Source organism: Solanum dulcamara, chromosome 4 (assembly GCF_947179165.1).
Source record: "Solanum dulcamara chromosome 4, daSolDulc1.2, whole genome shotgun sequence".
Classification (NCBI taxonomy): Eukaryota; Viridiplantae; Streptophyta; class Magnoliopsida; order Solanales; family Solanaceae; genus Solanum; species Solanum dulcamara.
Genome location: NC_077240.1, coordinates 57828103 through 57845644, shown reverse-complemented (window position 1 = coordinate 57845644; position 17542 = coordinate 57828103). Strand labels below are relative to the sequence as shown.

At 35.0% G+C, this 17542-nt stretch overlaps 2 protein-coding genes across 3 annotated transcripts; both read right to left on the bottom strand.

The window, feature by feature from the left end:
- Positions 1 to 1057: 1057 nt before the first annotated feature.
- On the bottom strand, positions 1058 to 2011 carry LOC129885029 (uncharacterized). The gene is made up of 3 exons (XM_055959266.1): positions 1888 to 2011; positions 1348 to 1803; positions 1058 to 1259 (listed from the first exon to the last, which is right to left on the bottom strand). The coding sequence occupies exons 1-3, from the start codon at positions 1957 to 1959 to the stop codon at positions 1158 to 1160; spliced, it is 630 nt and encodes a 209-aa protein (XP_055815241.1). The 5' UTR covers positions 1960 to 2011; the 3' UTR covers positions 1058 to 1157.
- A 3874-nt stretch (positions 2012 to 5885) lies between these two features.
- Positions 5886 to 16882, bottom strand: LOC129887456 (TATA-box-binding protein). Of its 2 annotated transcripts, XM_055962566.1 has the most exons (10): positions 16649 to 16879; positions 15910 to 16022; positions 15137 to 15224; positions 10800 to 10871; positions 10564 to 10614; positions 9978 to 10022; positions 9076 to 9168; positions 6679 to 6780; positions 6502 to 6575; positions 5886 to 6146 (listed from the first exon to the last, which is right to left on the bottom strand). In XM_055962566.1, coding segments are annotated over exons 2-10 (603 nt in total). In that variant the 5' UTR covers positions 15987 to 16022; positions 16649 to 16879; the 3' UTR covers positions 5886 to 6145. The 2 variants fall into 2 exon arrangements, with proteins under 2 accessions (XP_055818541.1, XP_055818542.1); XM_055962567.1 differs by lacking the exon at positions 9978 to 10022 and having other exon boundaries at positions 16649 to 16882.
- Positions 16883 to 17542: the final 660 nt, after the last annotated feature.

Below are 17542 nucleotides of genomic sequence, written 5' to 3'. Positions count from 1 at the left end.
AAAATCAGTTCTCTCTTCTTCTTTGTTTTTCTCTTTTTCATGTCACTCTTCTCCTACACTTCAATGTCGAGCTTCTCCAACTCTTCCATGGCCTCTTTGGATGAATGTTGATATTGTAAATGTGGTAATGAAGCACTAGTAAAGACTTCTTGGACCCAACTAAATCCAAGTCGTAGATTTTTTACTTATAAACTTTCAAAGGTAAAGTAATTCTTTATGTTAATATTTTTACTCATATATTGCAACTTTTATTCAATGTTAATCTTAAAGCTCCATTTATTTTCTGTAAGTACAACAAAAGAGGAATAAGTATTTTCTGTTAATTGTGGGCTTCTAATTTTTTTTCTGATTGATTTTGGAGAAAATGGGTGGCTGTGATTTTTTTTATTGGTATGAAGATCGAGACCCTCCTCAAGCAAATAAGATAATTTGGAGTTTGTTGAAGAAAGTCAAGGCTTTTGATGAAAAAATAAATTGAGCAAGAAATATATTTATTGTTGGTGTGATCGCTACTGGGTTGGTATCGATTGGAATATGGAGATTGGAGCCTAATTGTTAAAATGTGTTGTATTTTTGCTGTAAAGTTGTTTATGTTTTGGATAGGTGGTGGTGCAATATTATTTTAATGTTGTTGCTGTTGTAAAGTTGATGTAAAGTTAATGTAAGGGGCTGATGTTGTTGTTGCTGCGAAGAAATAATCTTCATGTTGTTGTTGCTGTAAATTTTTAGATAGGTCACATTTGTATGTATTTTGATGTTATTGTTGTATACAATTCAAAATTCACACCTTGTTGAAGTGAATACATATTCCACTTGTTAAAAGTTCAAAATCCCTGCACAATGTAACTCAAAAACAGTGGACTGGTTAATACCAACAACAAAAATAGAGACTTCATAAATTTAATACCAAAAACATTTAACAATATCACAATGTAACTACAAAAACATAATCCACAATGAACTCAAAGTTAGCATTATGCTAAATACCATGATCAGTGGACTGGTTTAACAAGGTTACAATTCTCAAAAGACGTTACACTTTATGTTAAGCTGTTAAGCAATCCGCAATTAGTATTCAAAACTTCAAGCTGCTATTACTTCTTCTTTTTGTTTGCCATTTGCTGCAACTGCTTGGTAGTGACAGTATCTCTATTTTTTCATCTCAAGCCTCTAGGCTTAAAACTAAGGTCTATGCCTGTTGAACTTGCATCCTTAAAATTTGAACCTGTTGGCAGAATCCTTTGACTTGAAGTCCCTGGCTGTTTTTACAGAAAAAGAGAAACCAAAATTAGTAAGTAAGCTGCACTACTGAAGATTGGTATGTAACCAAAGGAGAAAACAACATACATTGAGTATTTGGGTTCCACTTGCACTTGTGAATATGCCAAATCCAACATTACTTGATCCACCATATGATGGCTTCTTTGTCCCCCCTCTTGCAGAGTCTTCTCCAGTTGCTGCAACTCCTCTCTTTCGTCCAACAGTCTCTTTTCTCCTCCGAGGTAGTTGACTTGTTATTCCTCTTGTAAAAGGAATACTTTTATCCACATATGATGGTGGTTGGCTTGAAATTGTATCATTCACCCTCTTAACTCTACTTGTATCAGCACAAACTGTTGTTGAAAAAGCATGCTTGCTTGATGTAGTTGATGCAGGTTGGCTGAATGTTGTTGGTTCAGCTTGCAGAGTCTTTTTTGGTTCAGATTGACTGAAGTTTTTTGGTTCAGGTTGGCAACTTCCTTGTGATCTTTGACCAGTAAATTGTGAATTATGGGTAGCTGCTTCTGAACTTTGACCAGCAACCTGAATATTTAACCACAAAATATATGTTCATTAAAAATTCAACAAGTGATTAAAAAAGACACAAGCAAGTATAAATTATGTTACCTTGCAATATCTCTTGTTATGACCTTGTTGTTTACACATGGAACAAGTCTGTTTCACCCCTTGTTTGGACATTTTTCCATACTTCTTTCTTGGTTCATCTTTGCCCTTTCTTCTACTTCTTGCAGGTCTGCCAGACATTGATTTAGGTTCAGGAGGTTCAATCCTTGGATTGTTAGTTTCAGGCCACATCTTTATATTTGAAATTGATTGGATGAAATGACTATAAGCCTTTAAGAAGGTATCCTTCTTATACCAGTGCTCCACAAGAGGTCCAGGCTCCTGTTCTATGTGGCACAAAGCAGCAATAGCATGTTGGCATGGAATGCCTCTCAGTTGCCAAGTTCTACAACTACAAACTCTATCAGCCAAGTTAATTGTATATATGTACTCCTTTTCTCCAATCTCAAACCCAACATCAGCATTCCAAAGCACCTTGCATGTCCTAGACTTGTCCTTATTCTCCTCTAAGATAAGTCTAGCCATAGGTTCAATATTAGATATCCAGGTGTTGGCAAACTTAATCATGTCCACAGTTCTTGTCATTATCTTTCTCCTAATTTCCTCCAACATGGTTATTATAGATTTGTGTCTACATGATATGATCCATGAGTTAAAGGTCTCACACATGTTATTTTCAACTACATCACATTTGGAATGCTCTTGAAAGAATGCCCTAACCTATGACACCTTTGGATAATGCAATAGGCAGCACAAATATCCTTACCAAGTTTGCTCATTTTATGAAGCTCATCCTTGAACTTCACTTCAAAACTTGACTTTGAACATCTCCAGAATTATTTTCTCCTTTCCTCTCCTTTCCAGGTTTGATTCCAATTAGACCAAATGTGTCTAGCACACATTCTAACTTCAACATTTGATAGCAGTTCAGCAACTGCTGCATGAAAACCCTGCAAAGAAAACAAAATGTAATTCAATACTTAATAGATAATCTAATAGCTTTAGCAAATGTAATATGTAATTACCTTTTGCATATCTGCCAACACAGTAAGGCCCTGTCCAGTACCCAACTGCAGGTCTTCTTTCAAGTAATTGATAAAGAAACTCCAATTATGCTTAGTTTCCTTATCTACAACTGCCCAGGCTATAGGAAACATCTGATTGTTTCCATTCTTGCCAGCTGCTACTAGAATTTCACCCTTGCAAGCACCCTTTAAGAAACATCCATCAAATCCTATTATTCTTCTACATCATTCCTTCCACCCCCTTTTCAATGCATCCAAGCACACATAGAAGTATACAAATAATTTTTTTCCTGGTGCAGTTTCTCCATTCATTCTTAAAAAAATAGAACTACCAGGATTGGTCTGTTTTATAACCTCAGCATAATCACATAATATTGCAAATTTCATATTCCAGTCACCCATGGATTCTCTAAGAATCATTAGCTTTGCCTTGTAACAGATGGTCCAACCCACATACAATCCTAACTTCTTCCTGCACAATTCTTGTATTTCCCAAATCTTTATGGATGATTGTTTAATTATTTCATCCCTGAATTTGTTTGCTAGGAATTTACTTGTACACATTTTGTTCTTATTTGATGGAAAACACTTATGTATAGGATGGTAGTTCTTGATCAAAAAGTTACCAGAATCTCTATCAGTTGCACCATAACACAAGCATTTGCATTTTTCTTTGAATTTACATTTAGCCCTCACTCTATGAATTTCATTAGGCCTTAACTTAATCTGATAATTATTTTCTACTGCATAATTTGCCAAAGCCTTTCTAAATTATTTAGCATTTTCAAAAATCATTCCAAATTCAAAAATAGAGACTTCACATTCAGCATCATACCTGACATTTTTACTCTTCCTTCTTCCTGGTTGATCAACAGCCCTAACAGTTTCTACATCTACCACATCTGTGCTATTATCACTATCACAGTCTGAGCTATCAATATACTCTTCATCTCCTCCTAATCTGCCAACATATCTATCCTTCTTATTTCTTCCAATATCTTCAAAGCCTCTATCAATACCAGCTTCACCTACTGGTATTTCTTCAGGTACTTTCTCTTTTCTCTTAGGATTAGGATTTCTTTTGTTCCTCCTTTCAGATCTAAAGGATCTCAATTCTTCATCAACATCTGAACCATCTTCATCAGGAATGTATTTATATCTAAGTCACTACTAGGCAAATCTGACTCATTCACATCTGAAACATCCTTAGTCTCATTCACATCTGAAGCAGCCTCATTCTCCACATTTCCAACATCAACAGAGTCTGGCCATGGCAAAAGACCAGCTGGAGTTGGCAATTCCTCTAACTCATCAATTTCATGTACCACATAAACATGAAAGTCATCACCATCTATTAAGTCTTTCACATAGTCTAACAACTGAATATTAGAAGTAACTTGGACAAATTCATTGTTAATTTCATTTTGACAGTAAAAAACTTTCACATTTGTATACCCAAGGTCTTCAGTGTATGCAAGAAACTCGACAAGGCTAAAATGATCTTTATCAATGGCAACGGCAAATACATCTACTTCTCCTCTGTAAGTAGGGTTAGGGTATGCAATAACATGACCCCCATGATGAAAACATGTGAATATATAGTCGTCTATATCTCAAAAAGGAAATACCCAAAAAGCCCCTTACTTTATCAGTGCAATTTCCAAAAAAAAATCTAGTTACAAAATGCTAACAGACAGTGGCACAACTAGAACATACACCTTCTTCTTCAAGGATGAAACATGCAAACACAAACTAATGTCACTTCAAGAAGCAGATGATAGAAATGTCAAAACGCCCAACAAAATTGCAATCTTCAACACTTGATTTCAACCTTTAAACCTGAAAATTGGCAACATAAACAAACATAACAGTTAGTACTAACTAAGAATTGAATGAAAATCAAGACACATTGAACTTTTCATACACTTACCTAGGTTTTGATCGGTGAAGAAGGAAGAGGGTTTCGTTTGAACTGAAGAGACAATGGACACAGTGTGTTGAAGATCAAGTTTTGGGCACTGAATAAAAGTCGAGGAAGATTGAACTTTCATACACTTAGCTAGGTTTGATCGATGAAGAAGGAAGAGGGTTTCCTTTGAACTGAAGAGACAAAGGACAGAAGATCAAGTTTTGGGCATTTAATCTTAAAGTTATGACGTGTAAAGATGGTAGTGTTGGCAGAATTTAATTGGTCAACTAATCTATGTGGAGAAAAGTGTAATACACGCTCTACACTCCAACTTCGGATTATTTAAAAAGTGTCAAAATGACACATCAGACCCTTATATTAGGTGTCTAAAATGAATATCTCTTGATTTAGGTGTCTAAGTGAAAATTGGTGCCAACTTTAACGGGCTACCGATGGGTTTGGCCTAATGCTAATGTTATAATTTCTATTAGATGCTATATATGAAAAGAATGTAATAGAAACTAGATTGAGCGAAAATATTTGCCTTCAAATCTTATATCTAAACACATTAGGGATTATGCTGATGAAATTGATAAAAGTATTTCCTAGGACAATCTCTAATTTCAAATAATCCAAACTTATAACTTGGTATTCTTGTGCTGGAGAGCTTAAATTGAATACGTATGGCATTGTCAAGCTTCAAACTAGAGATGCTGCTTTTGGAAGAATCTTTGGAGATGATCAAGGCAAGTGGTTCAGGGAATTGAAGTAAAATGAAGTCTACTTCGAGTCTCATGACATAGCTATGCAACATCAAACAATGGGTTGAAATTAGCAAATGAAATGGGATGTAAAGATCTGAAAGTACAGGAGACAAATGAATGGCTCACCAATAATGTAAATCAAATATTAACATGTACATATACAGTACTTACACCGTAAGAGATTCCTGTATCCTCATTTCACAATTTTTGTCGGCTGTTACATTTTTTTTTTGTAATTAGCAGGTAAAACTTTCAGCATATAAGGCACACATTTCCAGGTTAAACCGAGGAAAAGTAAACCAAAAGGCCGCTATCAAGCATTATAGACTCAAGTACAACAAATTTAGAACCAATGACCAGTTTTTTTTTTTTTTTTGGGGTCCTCAATTGAAATTTATGATATGCTACAGGTGAAGTAACACAGTTATCCCAGTCTTGCTAAAGTTTCAACCTATCAATTGTAACTTAAACAAACTTTCCACAAAAGCCAATGCCTGATTTATAGAATATCTACAATTAAGAAAAAACAAACAAGTCTCCAAATTTGAACCACCCCCTGCAGTTAGTCATAGCAGATGCTCCACGGCATGAAACAGTCCAACTCTGCAAGCAAGCAACAGTAATATAAGGATGAGGATAAGTTAGAGAAACAAACTACATTTACTTGTATAAAATTGCATAGGCATCCCTAAAAATTGCACAAGGTGCTAAAACAAGCTTCTTCCCCCAAACTATTTCGTCTTTTCTTTTCTGGATTTCTTTCAATGCTCGAAGTTTTACACAACACTAGCTTCAGCATTGCATGAGTCTTCATGCATCTTAAGTAACTGACTAGTGGTTTAACGACAACTTAGTTCCCTTTGTCACATATTTAATGGGCATATGAACAGCCTCTAATGGACTAATATTTTATCATGCCAAACAAAAATTTGCATATATAAACAACCCATCATCATACCATTGCTGATTCTTCCTGAACTCAGTAAGAACTGGGTATATGTTCTCAAAGGCAGTATATGTCTCATCTCTAACCTGAAATACAGCAAAATCCTTAGTAAGATAAAATGGTAAATCACCAGCACAACATACAGAAATTTAGTGAAGAATCTTTAACAGGCAGATACTATTGTATTACCTTGGCTCCTGTGATGACAATTTTCCCAGAAACAAAAATAAGCAGCACTATTTTTGGTTGTTTCATACGATATATTAATCCAGGAAATAGCTCTGGCTCGTACTGTACAAAGAGAAAATGAAAGATGATAAATACAAGGAAGATTATTAACAATTAAGTCAACATACTGGTTTTATCTGTCAGAAATCCCACTAAACAGTTCTTTTGATTTTCTATTTACGACACCGTGATTCGAATGAACATATCAAAGTACTGAAGCTCAACCATCCACCAGTTGCATTTCTAGTCATAAATAAGGGTAGAAATCATTTTAATTCACAAATCATAAAATGAAGCACACGGGATTGGTTATACCTCATACCACTCCTATTATGGTACAGCCTTTAACCCTACGAAACAATTATTCAATAACATTAAGTACATGCTAACGATATTGTGAAAGGGAAGGGTGGGGTGGGGTGGGGGGAATCAAAATGTCAAGAGAGAGATGCCTAAAAGATTCTTACAACAATTCTTACATAAGGCTGATACGATGGGGTATGAAGCAGATGACCTGAAAAATACTCAGAACTGCATAATCACGGCAAGAGTAGTTTGACCACAGAGGATGAAGGGAAGCAAGTGAGCAGAAAGGCTAGGACTGCGAGCCAGATTTTATTTATCTTCTCGTACTTCATACTTTTTCTCACCCCCCCCCCCCCAAGGTGGGAAGGAGAGAAATTCAATTAGCGTCAAGGTCATACAACCAGGAAGGTTGTAAACTTTTGATAGGTAACAAGTACTAACAGACTGCATGACAAGAAGATACAAAAAGCATGCCGACAAGTTCTTTGCCAGTCACTGGGCTCAAGTTACTTGGACACACATATCACAATCTAAGCTGAGCCTTTATCTATCTCTATCAAATTCAGTTTTTTTTTTTTGATGACCTCTATCAAATTCAGTTAAATAGTTGGTTTCTCTATAACAGAGTGACAATATACATACCAAATTTTGTAAAATTAAATTGACCAACATAATTATATTTTAGGAAAAACATGTTATAGTAGGTACGAGAAGAGGTAGAGGTAGACCGAAGAAATGTTGGGGAGAGGTCATTAGACAGGACATGACCCAAATTCAGGTTATCAAGGACATGACCAACATAATTATATTTTAGGAAAGACATATTATAGTAGGTACAAGAAGAGGTAGAGGTAGACCGAAGAAGTGTTGGGGAGAGGTGATTAGACAGGATATGACCCAAATTCAAGTTACCAAAGACATGACCATAGATAGGAGGGTGTGGAGGACGCATATTAGGATAGAAGATTAGTAGGTAGTGGGGTTTTGTCTTGCTTTTTGAGGATTTAGGCATGTTGGTGTTTGTCGTCGTACTAGTTGTAATATTGTAGTTCTTGCTTTTGGTATCTATCATAGTCTGTTGTGTATTGTGTTTCGATTGTCGCACTATTTTGTTGTTCTTGTTCCTTTGGCAGGATTTGCACTGCTTCCCTTGTTAGTTGCTATGTTTTTTCCTCACCGTTTTCTTAATCTTTGTACTTAAATTTGCTATACTTGAGCCGAGGCCTTTTGGAAATAGTCTCTCTACCTCCATGAGGTAGTGGTAAGGTCTGCGTACACTCTACCTTCCCCATATCCCACTGGGTATGATGTTGTTGTTGTTATATATTATAGTAGTAATTGATAAACAATTGTGATAAGGAAACATCAAATCATAGTTTAAGTTTGAATTGTTAATATATATAAATAGTGGAAGATCTGAAGTTCTCCGGTGTATTTAATACTTCAGACTAGTCAAAACAGAGGATGTCAATCGGATAGGTGGATTATTTATGACCAAGATATTTTGTCATTTAACTTCAGCACCATTTGCAGTTAATCCAAAGTTTAACCAAGACCATGACCTAGTTTTTCTCTGGTTAATGGTCCAACCACTTTGAGGAAAACATTTAGATTTTCATGCTTGCTTATTCTGTGCTACCAAAAGCTTTTGTTAACCACACATAAAGTACCAGAGCCTATGAAGTTCGGTGTATTCCTAATAGCCATCATTTCCAAGACAAATGACATGAAGGAAAACAGGTCAACAATACCTAATCTCTAAAACCAACAATATATCAATTTTGGAATTTTATCTTAAACTAGATGAAGACTGATAAATAGGAAGACATAATGAGAAAAAAGGTAAATATTACCTCCAACAGTATAATTCAAAAGGAACGATATATTGAAATTTTAAAATTTGATCTGATATACATACAATTACAGGATAATACATATGAAGACTGAATAGAAAGAAGGCAAATACTAATCAATTGCATGAAGGGCTTGCAGGTACAACAGCCATTGCAATTACAATATAAATTATGAACACTGATGTATGTCAATACTTACACTTGAGAAAGCACCGTGGGCATATGCAAGGCCTTCAAGTCGAATGGGAAATTTAACATCACAAGAACCAACTATATTCTGGATCTTAAAATCCTGCAATGGAGCAAAATCAGTATAAATAACTTAAACATGTAGCATAAACAACAAAAAGAACAAAATTACAGCTAGACTAGGGATTGTTTGGAAACAAATGTTCCTTTATTTGTGTATTGCTTCCACAAAACTAGAACCAAAGAAGAAAGAATGTTTAAAAGAGTTCTAAATCATTTTGAAGCATTTTCAAAACAAGTGCTAATTCTTGAAACAAAAAAAATAATTCTTAGCCGCTTCCAGAACATTGCAAAATGAGTACTGCAGGCTTTCAATCACATCCCAACGCAGAAGCAGCTATAGGGTTTCCTCTGCACAACTTGTTGATCGGGGTAGTGAGCTTACGTTTTGCCTTGATTCTAGGGAATACAAAGCACCAAAGCAGTTTAGCATCGATCACCTCCTGCAGGCTTAAAGCGATTCTGATTTGTCTTTTGTGCTGGAATCCCTAAATATACTTAAAAGTCTATCTTATTTATTTATGTGAGATTCACGTGAAAATAGGTACCAGCATTGATGGATTGGATCTAGATATAGTGGAATATATTTATAAGGTGTAGTTCCGAAGTAGAACTTTAGAAAAGAGTTTGCACTCATGGGAAAAAAAACATTTCAAAACTGTAAAGAATGTAGGAATAAGGATGGGAACATATTAAGTTCTTTTCTTCTCTTCCTTTTTTTTTTTTGCTGAAGAGGCAGTTTTCTTCTTCCCATTTGTTATTTTCATTTCACATTAAGGATGAGAGAAGGGGATATGCCAATATCTGTATATAATATATCCAGAAACTGAATAACCGAGCGATGGTGGTTACCTTAAACTTGGCTGGAAAACCAAGCTTTTGAATGATTCTAGCATACTGAAAAAGATTAGGAGAACATCAAAATAAGAAAGATAAGCACTTGAAAACCAAAAAGAAATTTGAGAACTTGACAATTTCTTAAAATAACTACTCCTTCCGTTTTATTATACTTGGTCCCTATACAAAAAACAGATAATTCTTTTTACTTGTCCATTTTAGCAAATCAAGAGAGTTTTACTACATCTTTCTCATGCTACCCTTAGTATTAAATAACTACATAAAGTTATAATAGTCAAATTTAAAGTTCCGTTTCCCGACTTGCTTGTGCAATTTGCAAAGTATCACTAATAAGATTAGTTTCATAAAGTAAATCCCTAATGAAAGTTTTCTCAAGGGTTGTGCTAAGTCAACATGAGCCAAGTAATATGAAATGGAAGGAATATAAGACCTTAAAAGCTCGTTGAACAGTCTGGACCTTTTCAAGAAATATACTAGACTGATCCTTAATCCAAATTAGTATTATCTGACTCATCAAACTTAGATTATGATCTGTGATTCATCACAAAGCATACAATACTAGCTATTAACTAGTACATACCTTCCGGGCTGCCAACTTTGACTGTTGTTCACTTTTGGCTCCAGTACAAACCTGAGACAGATAAACTCACAATTAAAAAGCAGATAACAAGATGAATATTTATGATCAATGAGAAGTTCATTATAACAAGGTTATGTAAGAAGTTTCCAGAATTATTTAAATTAATCAACAACTTGATCAGCAACAATGCCAATACTTGCTAAAACCAAACCCATCAAAAGCCGTATAGAACATACCATTTTCCCAGAAGCGAAAATCAATGCTGTAGTTTTTGGTTCTCTAATTCTCATGATCACTGCAGCAAAACGCTGAAAGCACAACAAATTGATAAAGTAATATATACTTCCATTCTCAATTTCTTGAAAAAGAAACACTGCTGATACAACATCCAAATATTCACAAATAATCTGTTCAGCAGATCCTACTAGAATACAGTGACAAAACAAGTTAAGAAGTATAACCTTAGAAGCAAATATAAACAATAGCTACTTAATTGCTTTATACACAAATTTATGTCAAAGTAAATTTTTACATATCTACCTTCTATAAATGATAGAATACCTACTTCTAATGATTCATGGATTACTTTGTATGAAACTGCTGCAATTCTATTAATTGTCAAACCTTAAATGGGAATGTCAAATATCTCGGTTTAGAGCCTTACCCAAATTTTCATAAACAACAAGGTAAAAAAAAAACACAGGAGACATAATTAAGTAGAAATCCAGTAACAATACTGACCATTTCCTAGCTGACATGGTCCAGTTGGTAAGCAATTAAGAGAACTTATTTTGGATAAGTGATAGAGATAGCTCGCATTGAAGGCTAGGTGACCAACTGATAAGACTTAATAATTAACTGAGTTGTTAAGTGCCAAAAAGAACCAAACTGGACTTATGGTTTGCAGACCATATTTGTGGAAACAAACAATGAATGCAAGCCACAAAAACGAGAAATCAAATAAATGGAAAAGATGACACGATAATGGCTGCAAGCCACTAAGGCCCAGAATATTCACTTTTTGTAAAAGATCAAGCACTAGCCTTTTATCTAAATTCAAGCTGAATTATGATCTGCCATGCCACTTGCAGACCAAGTTCAGTAAGTCAACATTGCATGGCCATATATGCATGTAAAAAATATATAAAACCAATGATAAATTATGCGAATGCTGCGGTGGATGTGTGGACACACTAGGATGGATAGAATTAGGAATGAAGATATCCGAGACAAGGTGGGAGTGGCATCGGTGGAGGACAAGATGCGGGAAGCGAGACTGAGATGGTTTGGGCATGTGAAGAGGAGAGACACAGATGCTCCAGTGCGGAGGTGCGAGAGGTTGGCTATGGACGGTTTCAGGAGGGGCAAAGGGAGGCCGAAGAAGTATTGGGAAGAGGTGATTAGACATGATATGGCACAGTTGCATCTCACCGAGGATATGACCTTAGGTAGGAGGCTGTGGAGGACTCAGACTAAGATAGTGGGCTAGGTGGCCTATCTTTTCTCCATAGTAGTTGTAGTTGCGCTCATTTGTTTATTAACATTTGATTTTTGCATGGGAATACTGCTTATATTAGTTGGCCCACTTTACTTTGGGAATTCTATTTTATCTATAGTAGTTAATGCTCCTTTATCCCCGATCTTTCCTACCCTGACTTTATCGCTCTCATTATTCATATTTTTATATTATTTTCTATATGCTCGGCTCTACTGACCTATGTCTTGTTTTCCTTGTTTTCCTTGTCTCTCCTCCCTTGTTCTTCTCTCTTAAGCCGAGGGTCTTTCAGAAACAGCCGCCCTACCTTTCAAGGTGGGGGTTAGGTCTGCGTACACTTTACCCTCTCCAGACCCCACATGGTGGGACTATACTGGGTTTGTTGTTGTTGTTGTTGATAAATTATGCTCAACTAACCACTTGCAAACCAAGTTCAATAAGTCAACATTGCATGGCCATATATGCATGTACAAATATATAAAAAAACGACCATAAATTATGCTCAAAGCCAAGCTCAGCAAGCTGATTATCCATGTGTGTGTACATATAAATAAGACAGCACCCAAGGGTGTGGCCTAGTAGTCAATGAAGTGGTTGGGAATCCTGAGATCTTAGGTTCAAAACTCATTGGAGACAAAAAACACAAGGTGATTCTCTTCCCATCTGCCTAGCCTTGGTGGACAGATACATGTTGCTAGTGGGAGGTGACAAGTATCCCGTGGAATTAGTCGAGGTACGTGAAAGCTGGTCTGGACACCATAGTGATCAAAATAAATAAATAACTAAGATACCTAGCTGGTTTTTAGGCATTCTGCACAAAACCTCCAAACGGAACTTTCCCAATTCAATCCCACTAAAAATCTCTTTTATTCTTGAATTATTTTCTTCTCTCCCTTTCTCCTCCACTCTCCCTCTCTATCCATGACACTATCTTCCGATTCAATCTCTCCCTCTCCTCTCCTCTCCACTCCCCCCCACCCAGGGTTCTCTCAGAAAGATAGTTCCCTTTCTTCTTCTCCTTCTGTTCTGTTCTTCACAATTCAAACATAAATAGCATGCAGCTTCCATAATGAAACGTATCACAAATACCTTTAAAGTCTCTGCTATTTGCTTTAGGTCCTGAGACTGAGATAAGGTCAATGAGGAACTTCAGCTACCGTGTTAATCTTGAATAGTTTCAAGATTTAGGGCACGGATTCTAATATCAGATCCATACAGATATGACATCCCAGTGCCATAATTTCATATCTAAGCAAGTTTGCCCTAGGGTTGAAAGCTTTTCTTGATTTGTAAATAGAATCTCTTATATATATATATATATATATATATTATTATAAATAGAACAACCTCCACACACATACATGTATACTAGACGCAAAGCCCCATGCCAGCACAGGCCCAACAAAATCATACTAAAAGTGGTCTTATGTACTTTTTCTGCCTCAATTTATGTGACACTTTCTTTTTAGTCAATCCCCAAGAACAACACATTTCCTTATTTGACAAATGTTTAATAACGTTATCAACATTTTACCCATGTTAGTCCTACTTATTTGGGGAAAAAATCTTTTATTGACGTAAGACCAACCTATCACCAGAAAAGCATATGTAAAGCACCTTAAAAGCATAGACATTGAAATTCTAAAAATACCCTCGGTATGAAATAGGCACGTAGACAAAGAGGTATTTTTTGTGAAAAACAATATATTGCATATATATCATTATAAAATTTGTGTATATAACTTATTGGTTTGATTCAATTTTTTATTCAATTTGTTTTAAATAAAACCAAACCAAATATTATCAATTTTTTAGAACTTAAATCCAAACCAAACCAAAACCAAATAAAAATTTGTTTATTTAATCGAATTTTAACCAAACCGTGAACACCCGTAGATATAAGAATACAAGATGAGTATGAGAAAAGTGGATCCCAAAACCACAAGCAAGTTTCCACAGTTAAATATACTCACCTAGCTAGCCATGTAACCAGATAAATAAGTCAGCCAATGAATGAACAGTTAAATGGACCCACAACCTCATTAAAGCAGTACATTTTTTCAACTAAAAGGATGGAACTGCCCTCATGAGTCATGCTGAAGCACACATATCGACAAAGACCAGTGTGCTTCTAGCCTATTCTACTATACAAAATATATATATATTGACTCCTATATTAAAACAGAGGCAAAAAGACATTCTGTCTATTTGAGCTTCCACAAGAAATATTCTCTTTCATGTTTTATGTAGAGAAAGAATGAAAAGAGATTAAGGCCTTAATCTAACTCAAGTCAGTCGATGATTGAGCTGAATGATTTAGAGGCAGTAATTTAATTTTTAACATATCGAGATGACCTCAGGACTTAGTTTTTGAGCTAAGAGAACTAGAGCACAAGCTTGAATGCTAGTTGTGACCAAACATTCAAAAAGTCAGACCACTTTGTTCACAAATCCTTAATTTTGGTCATTGTTACTCCCTTAAAACTCTTTTTTCGGAGCATTAAATCTTTAAAAATTCAAAGCAATATGAGACAATGAAATTCATTCACAAGCTTAGATTTTTTTTATATAAACATGGTGCCCGGGCCCGTGTGCGAACCTCGACTCAATCCATGGGGTACTATCCACCAAGGCTTGGACACATGGGAAGAAATCACGAACTTAGACATTAAAACAAATCTTTTGGAGAGAAATCATTATATAAAAGCGTCATTTGGGAAACCACAAAAGGGAAAAAATTGACAATTGCCTCAAAAGTTATTGTGAAGAAATATAGTAACATGCTCAAATAAAGTTCATTTAGTTCCCCGGAAAGCTTCTATTATCTCCCAACATTCACAACCACGAAAGCAACAATTATTCTGTTTTTTTTAATAACTTTTCAGAATCGTGAAGTTCAAAACAAATCATTTGAAAGCAACAGGTTAGCAAAAATAGCAAATCTCTTACAGTCTCATAAGAAGATCTAATAGTACATAGCTCCATTCATATATTAGATAAAAAATATCCTGAATGTGCACTAAGAGGATCTAGTATCTTATCACTAACGACAATAACAACTACAGCACAGAAATATACCTTTGGATTGTACTCTGCATTTCGAGCTTGAAGTGCAATAGCTTTCAGGTCCAACTTGCAGTCCAAATTAACCGTTGAGACAATATTCCTAGCAGTTAAAAAGAATTACAGATGCATAGGTCACTTAGTGAAAAATATACTTTTAAAACACACACTACTGCTGCTTGCAGCAATCAACCTAAACATATCAGAAGTAATTATATCACTTGTTGAAATTGTGTAAACAGAAAATGACGAGTACGTTTAGGTGCAAAGCAAGCATACAAAGAAAAATTGCCAGGTAATAGTGGGAGAGGATTATTGACTAATTACATATTTCCACGTCTTTCAATGTTATTAACCTATTTGACAAGACCCAAATATTTGGGATCTCAAAGTTCTTAAACAGAAGTTAATGCCTGTTTGGATCGACTTATATAAAGTTCCTTTAAGCCAAAATAGCTTTTAAGCACTTTTGCAGTGTTAAACATAAAACAAAAAGGTACTTTTAAGGCTTATAAGTCAAAAGCTATAAGCCCATCCAAGCACGCTCTTACTTGTTGAAACTTTTCAAAGTTCTGAATCAAAAAAAATTCAACACTAGTGGATATCAATGCTATTTGTTTTCCAAAACAATGATTTGACAATTTATTACATTATATTTTAAAAAATCGAATAAAACACTAATTTTTTGGGACAGGAATAAGCGATCAATGACTTGTAAATAATTCATAGGCCCTGTTACTGGTTTTTATAGGTGATAAAGTTAGTAGAAGTAATAAGAATTAACTTACTGGAGGGTAGGGACTATTCCAGAAGGGTGCTTGGTAAGATCCACTGGCTGGCTCCCCTCTAGTTCCTGATCCGCCATTCCTCTTTTGACCTAGTCCCTTCCGTACACGAAACTCTACAACAAGGGATTAAAGTAGCAGATATAATCAATTTCTGATTGATAAACAATACAACTACTGTGCGTCAATCCCAAGCTCGTTGGGTATGCTATATAAATCCTCGCTCTCAATTTAGCTCTATTAAGACCTGTTCCAATTTAATGTTCAAAACTTAGGTTCTCTAACACTAAAAGTTATCTACATTTCTACGGAGTCCATACATCTTCATCAATTATGAAAATAGTAATTCCTCCAAACCATAGAAGACCAATCTCAACATCTATTTGATTTCAAGAAAATCTTGGTAGACAAAGTTACTCAATCGGTGAGGATGCCAGTGACATAGACAACAATAATAATGATAATTCTTCACCTAAACATGAAAATCAAAATCCAATTTTTTGTTTCTCTTATCGATTGTTATTTTCCCATCCAACACAACCGGGAGCGAAACAGAACTAGTCTTGCTAAAGCAAAAATGAAGTACATATTCTTATAATAACATATCCAATAAATAAATAAACTGGAGTATAATGTAGCACAAATTCGCTCCAATTGAACTCATACACAAATTATTACAATAAAACTCGAATGTTTAACAATACAACATGAGCCGATGATGAAAAATGGGTCAGATCCAGACCTTTAAACGCAAAATCTAAAACTAGGGTTTGCTTAAATTGTGCTGAAATTGGAGCTGAGAAAGGGTTGATTCTTGGAAGAAAAATGAATTTGTAGCGGTAAAGAATTTGAAAGAAGGATTCTTTTATACGAAAGGGGAAGAAGATTTTTGTAGAGCGACAAGGAAGGGTTAATATATATATATATATATATATATATATATAGAGAGAGAGAGAGAGAGAGAGGAGGAAGAGTTGAGAGGAACGATCTGAAGAGAGACCTTATGGGAGAGGCGTGTGGGATTCGAGTATTTCTGTAATAAGCTTAGGTACCTTTAATTTACTATAATTACCCTCAGTTGACCGAAACAGATGTTGATGTTCTCATGGGTAGAATTGTAATAACGCCTTTCTCAATTCAGCCATATGAATGGCAAGTAGATCAAGGACACGTGCTCATATATATGGTCTGGGAAATTATTTTGTAGGGAAAGGGACGGAGAAATAAAAATAAAACAAGGGTGAATAGAAAAAGAGAAAAAGTTAACAAAAATATATAAAAGTATTAATTTTTTTTGTCTATATTGTAATTTATTTTTTGTATTTGTAAAAAAAGGAGCATATACAAGAAGGTTAGTGAAAAAAAAAATTTGATCATTAAAATAATAAATTCAAATTAGCTACTGAATCAAAGAACCAAAAAAATATATATGTGAAAAGAATCAAAATATACCCCTACATGAATTTTTTAAATAAGAATATCACTTTGAGTCATTTGAATAACAATAGAGGTATATATGAGCTACTTTTATAATGAAAGATATATCAAATTTAAATGACAAAGTTGAAGGTTATATCAAACTTTTTTCCCCTTTGCTTATATTGTTGGTGATTTTGAATTGAAGGATAATTTAATT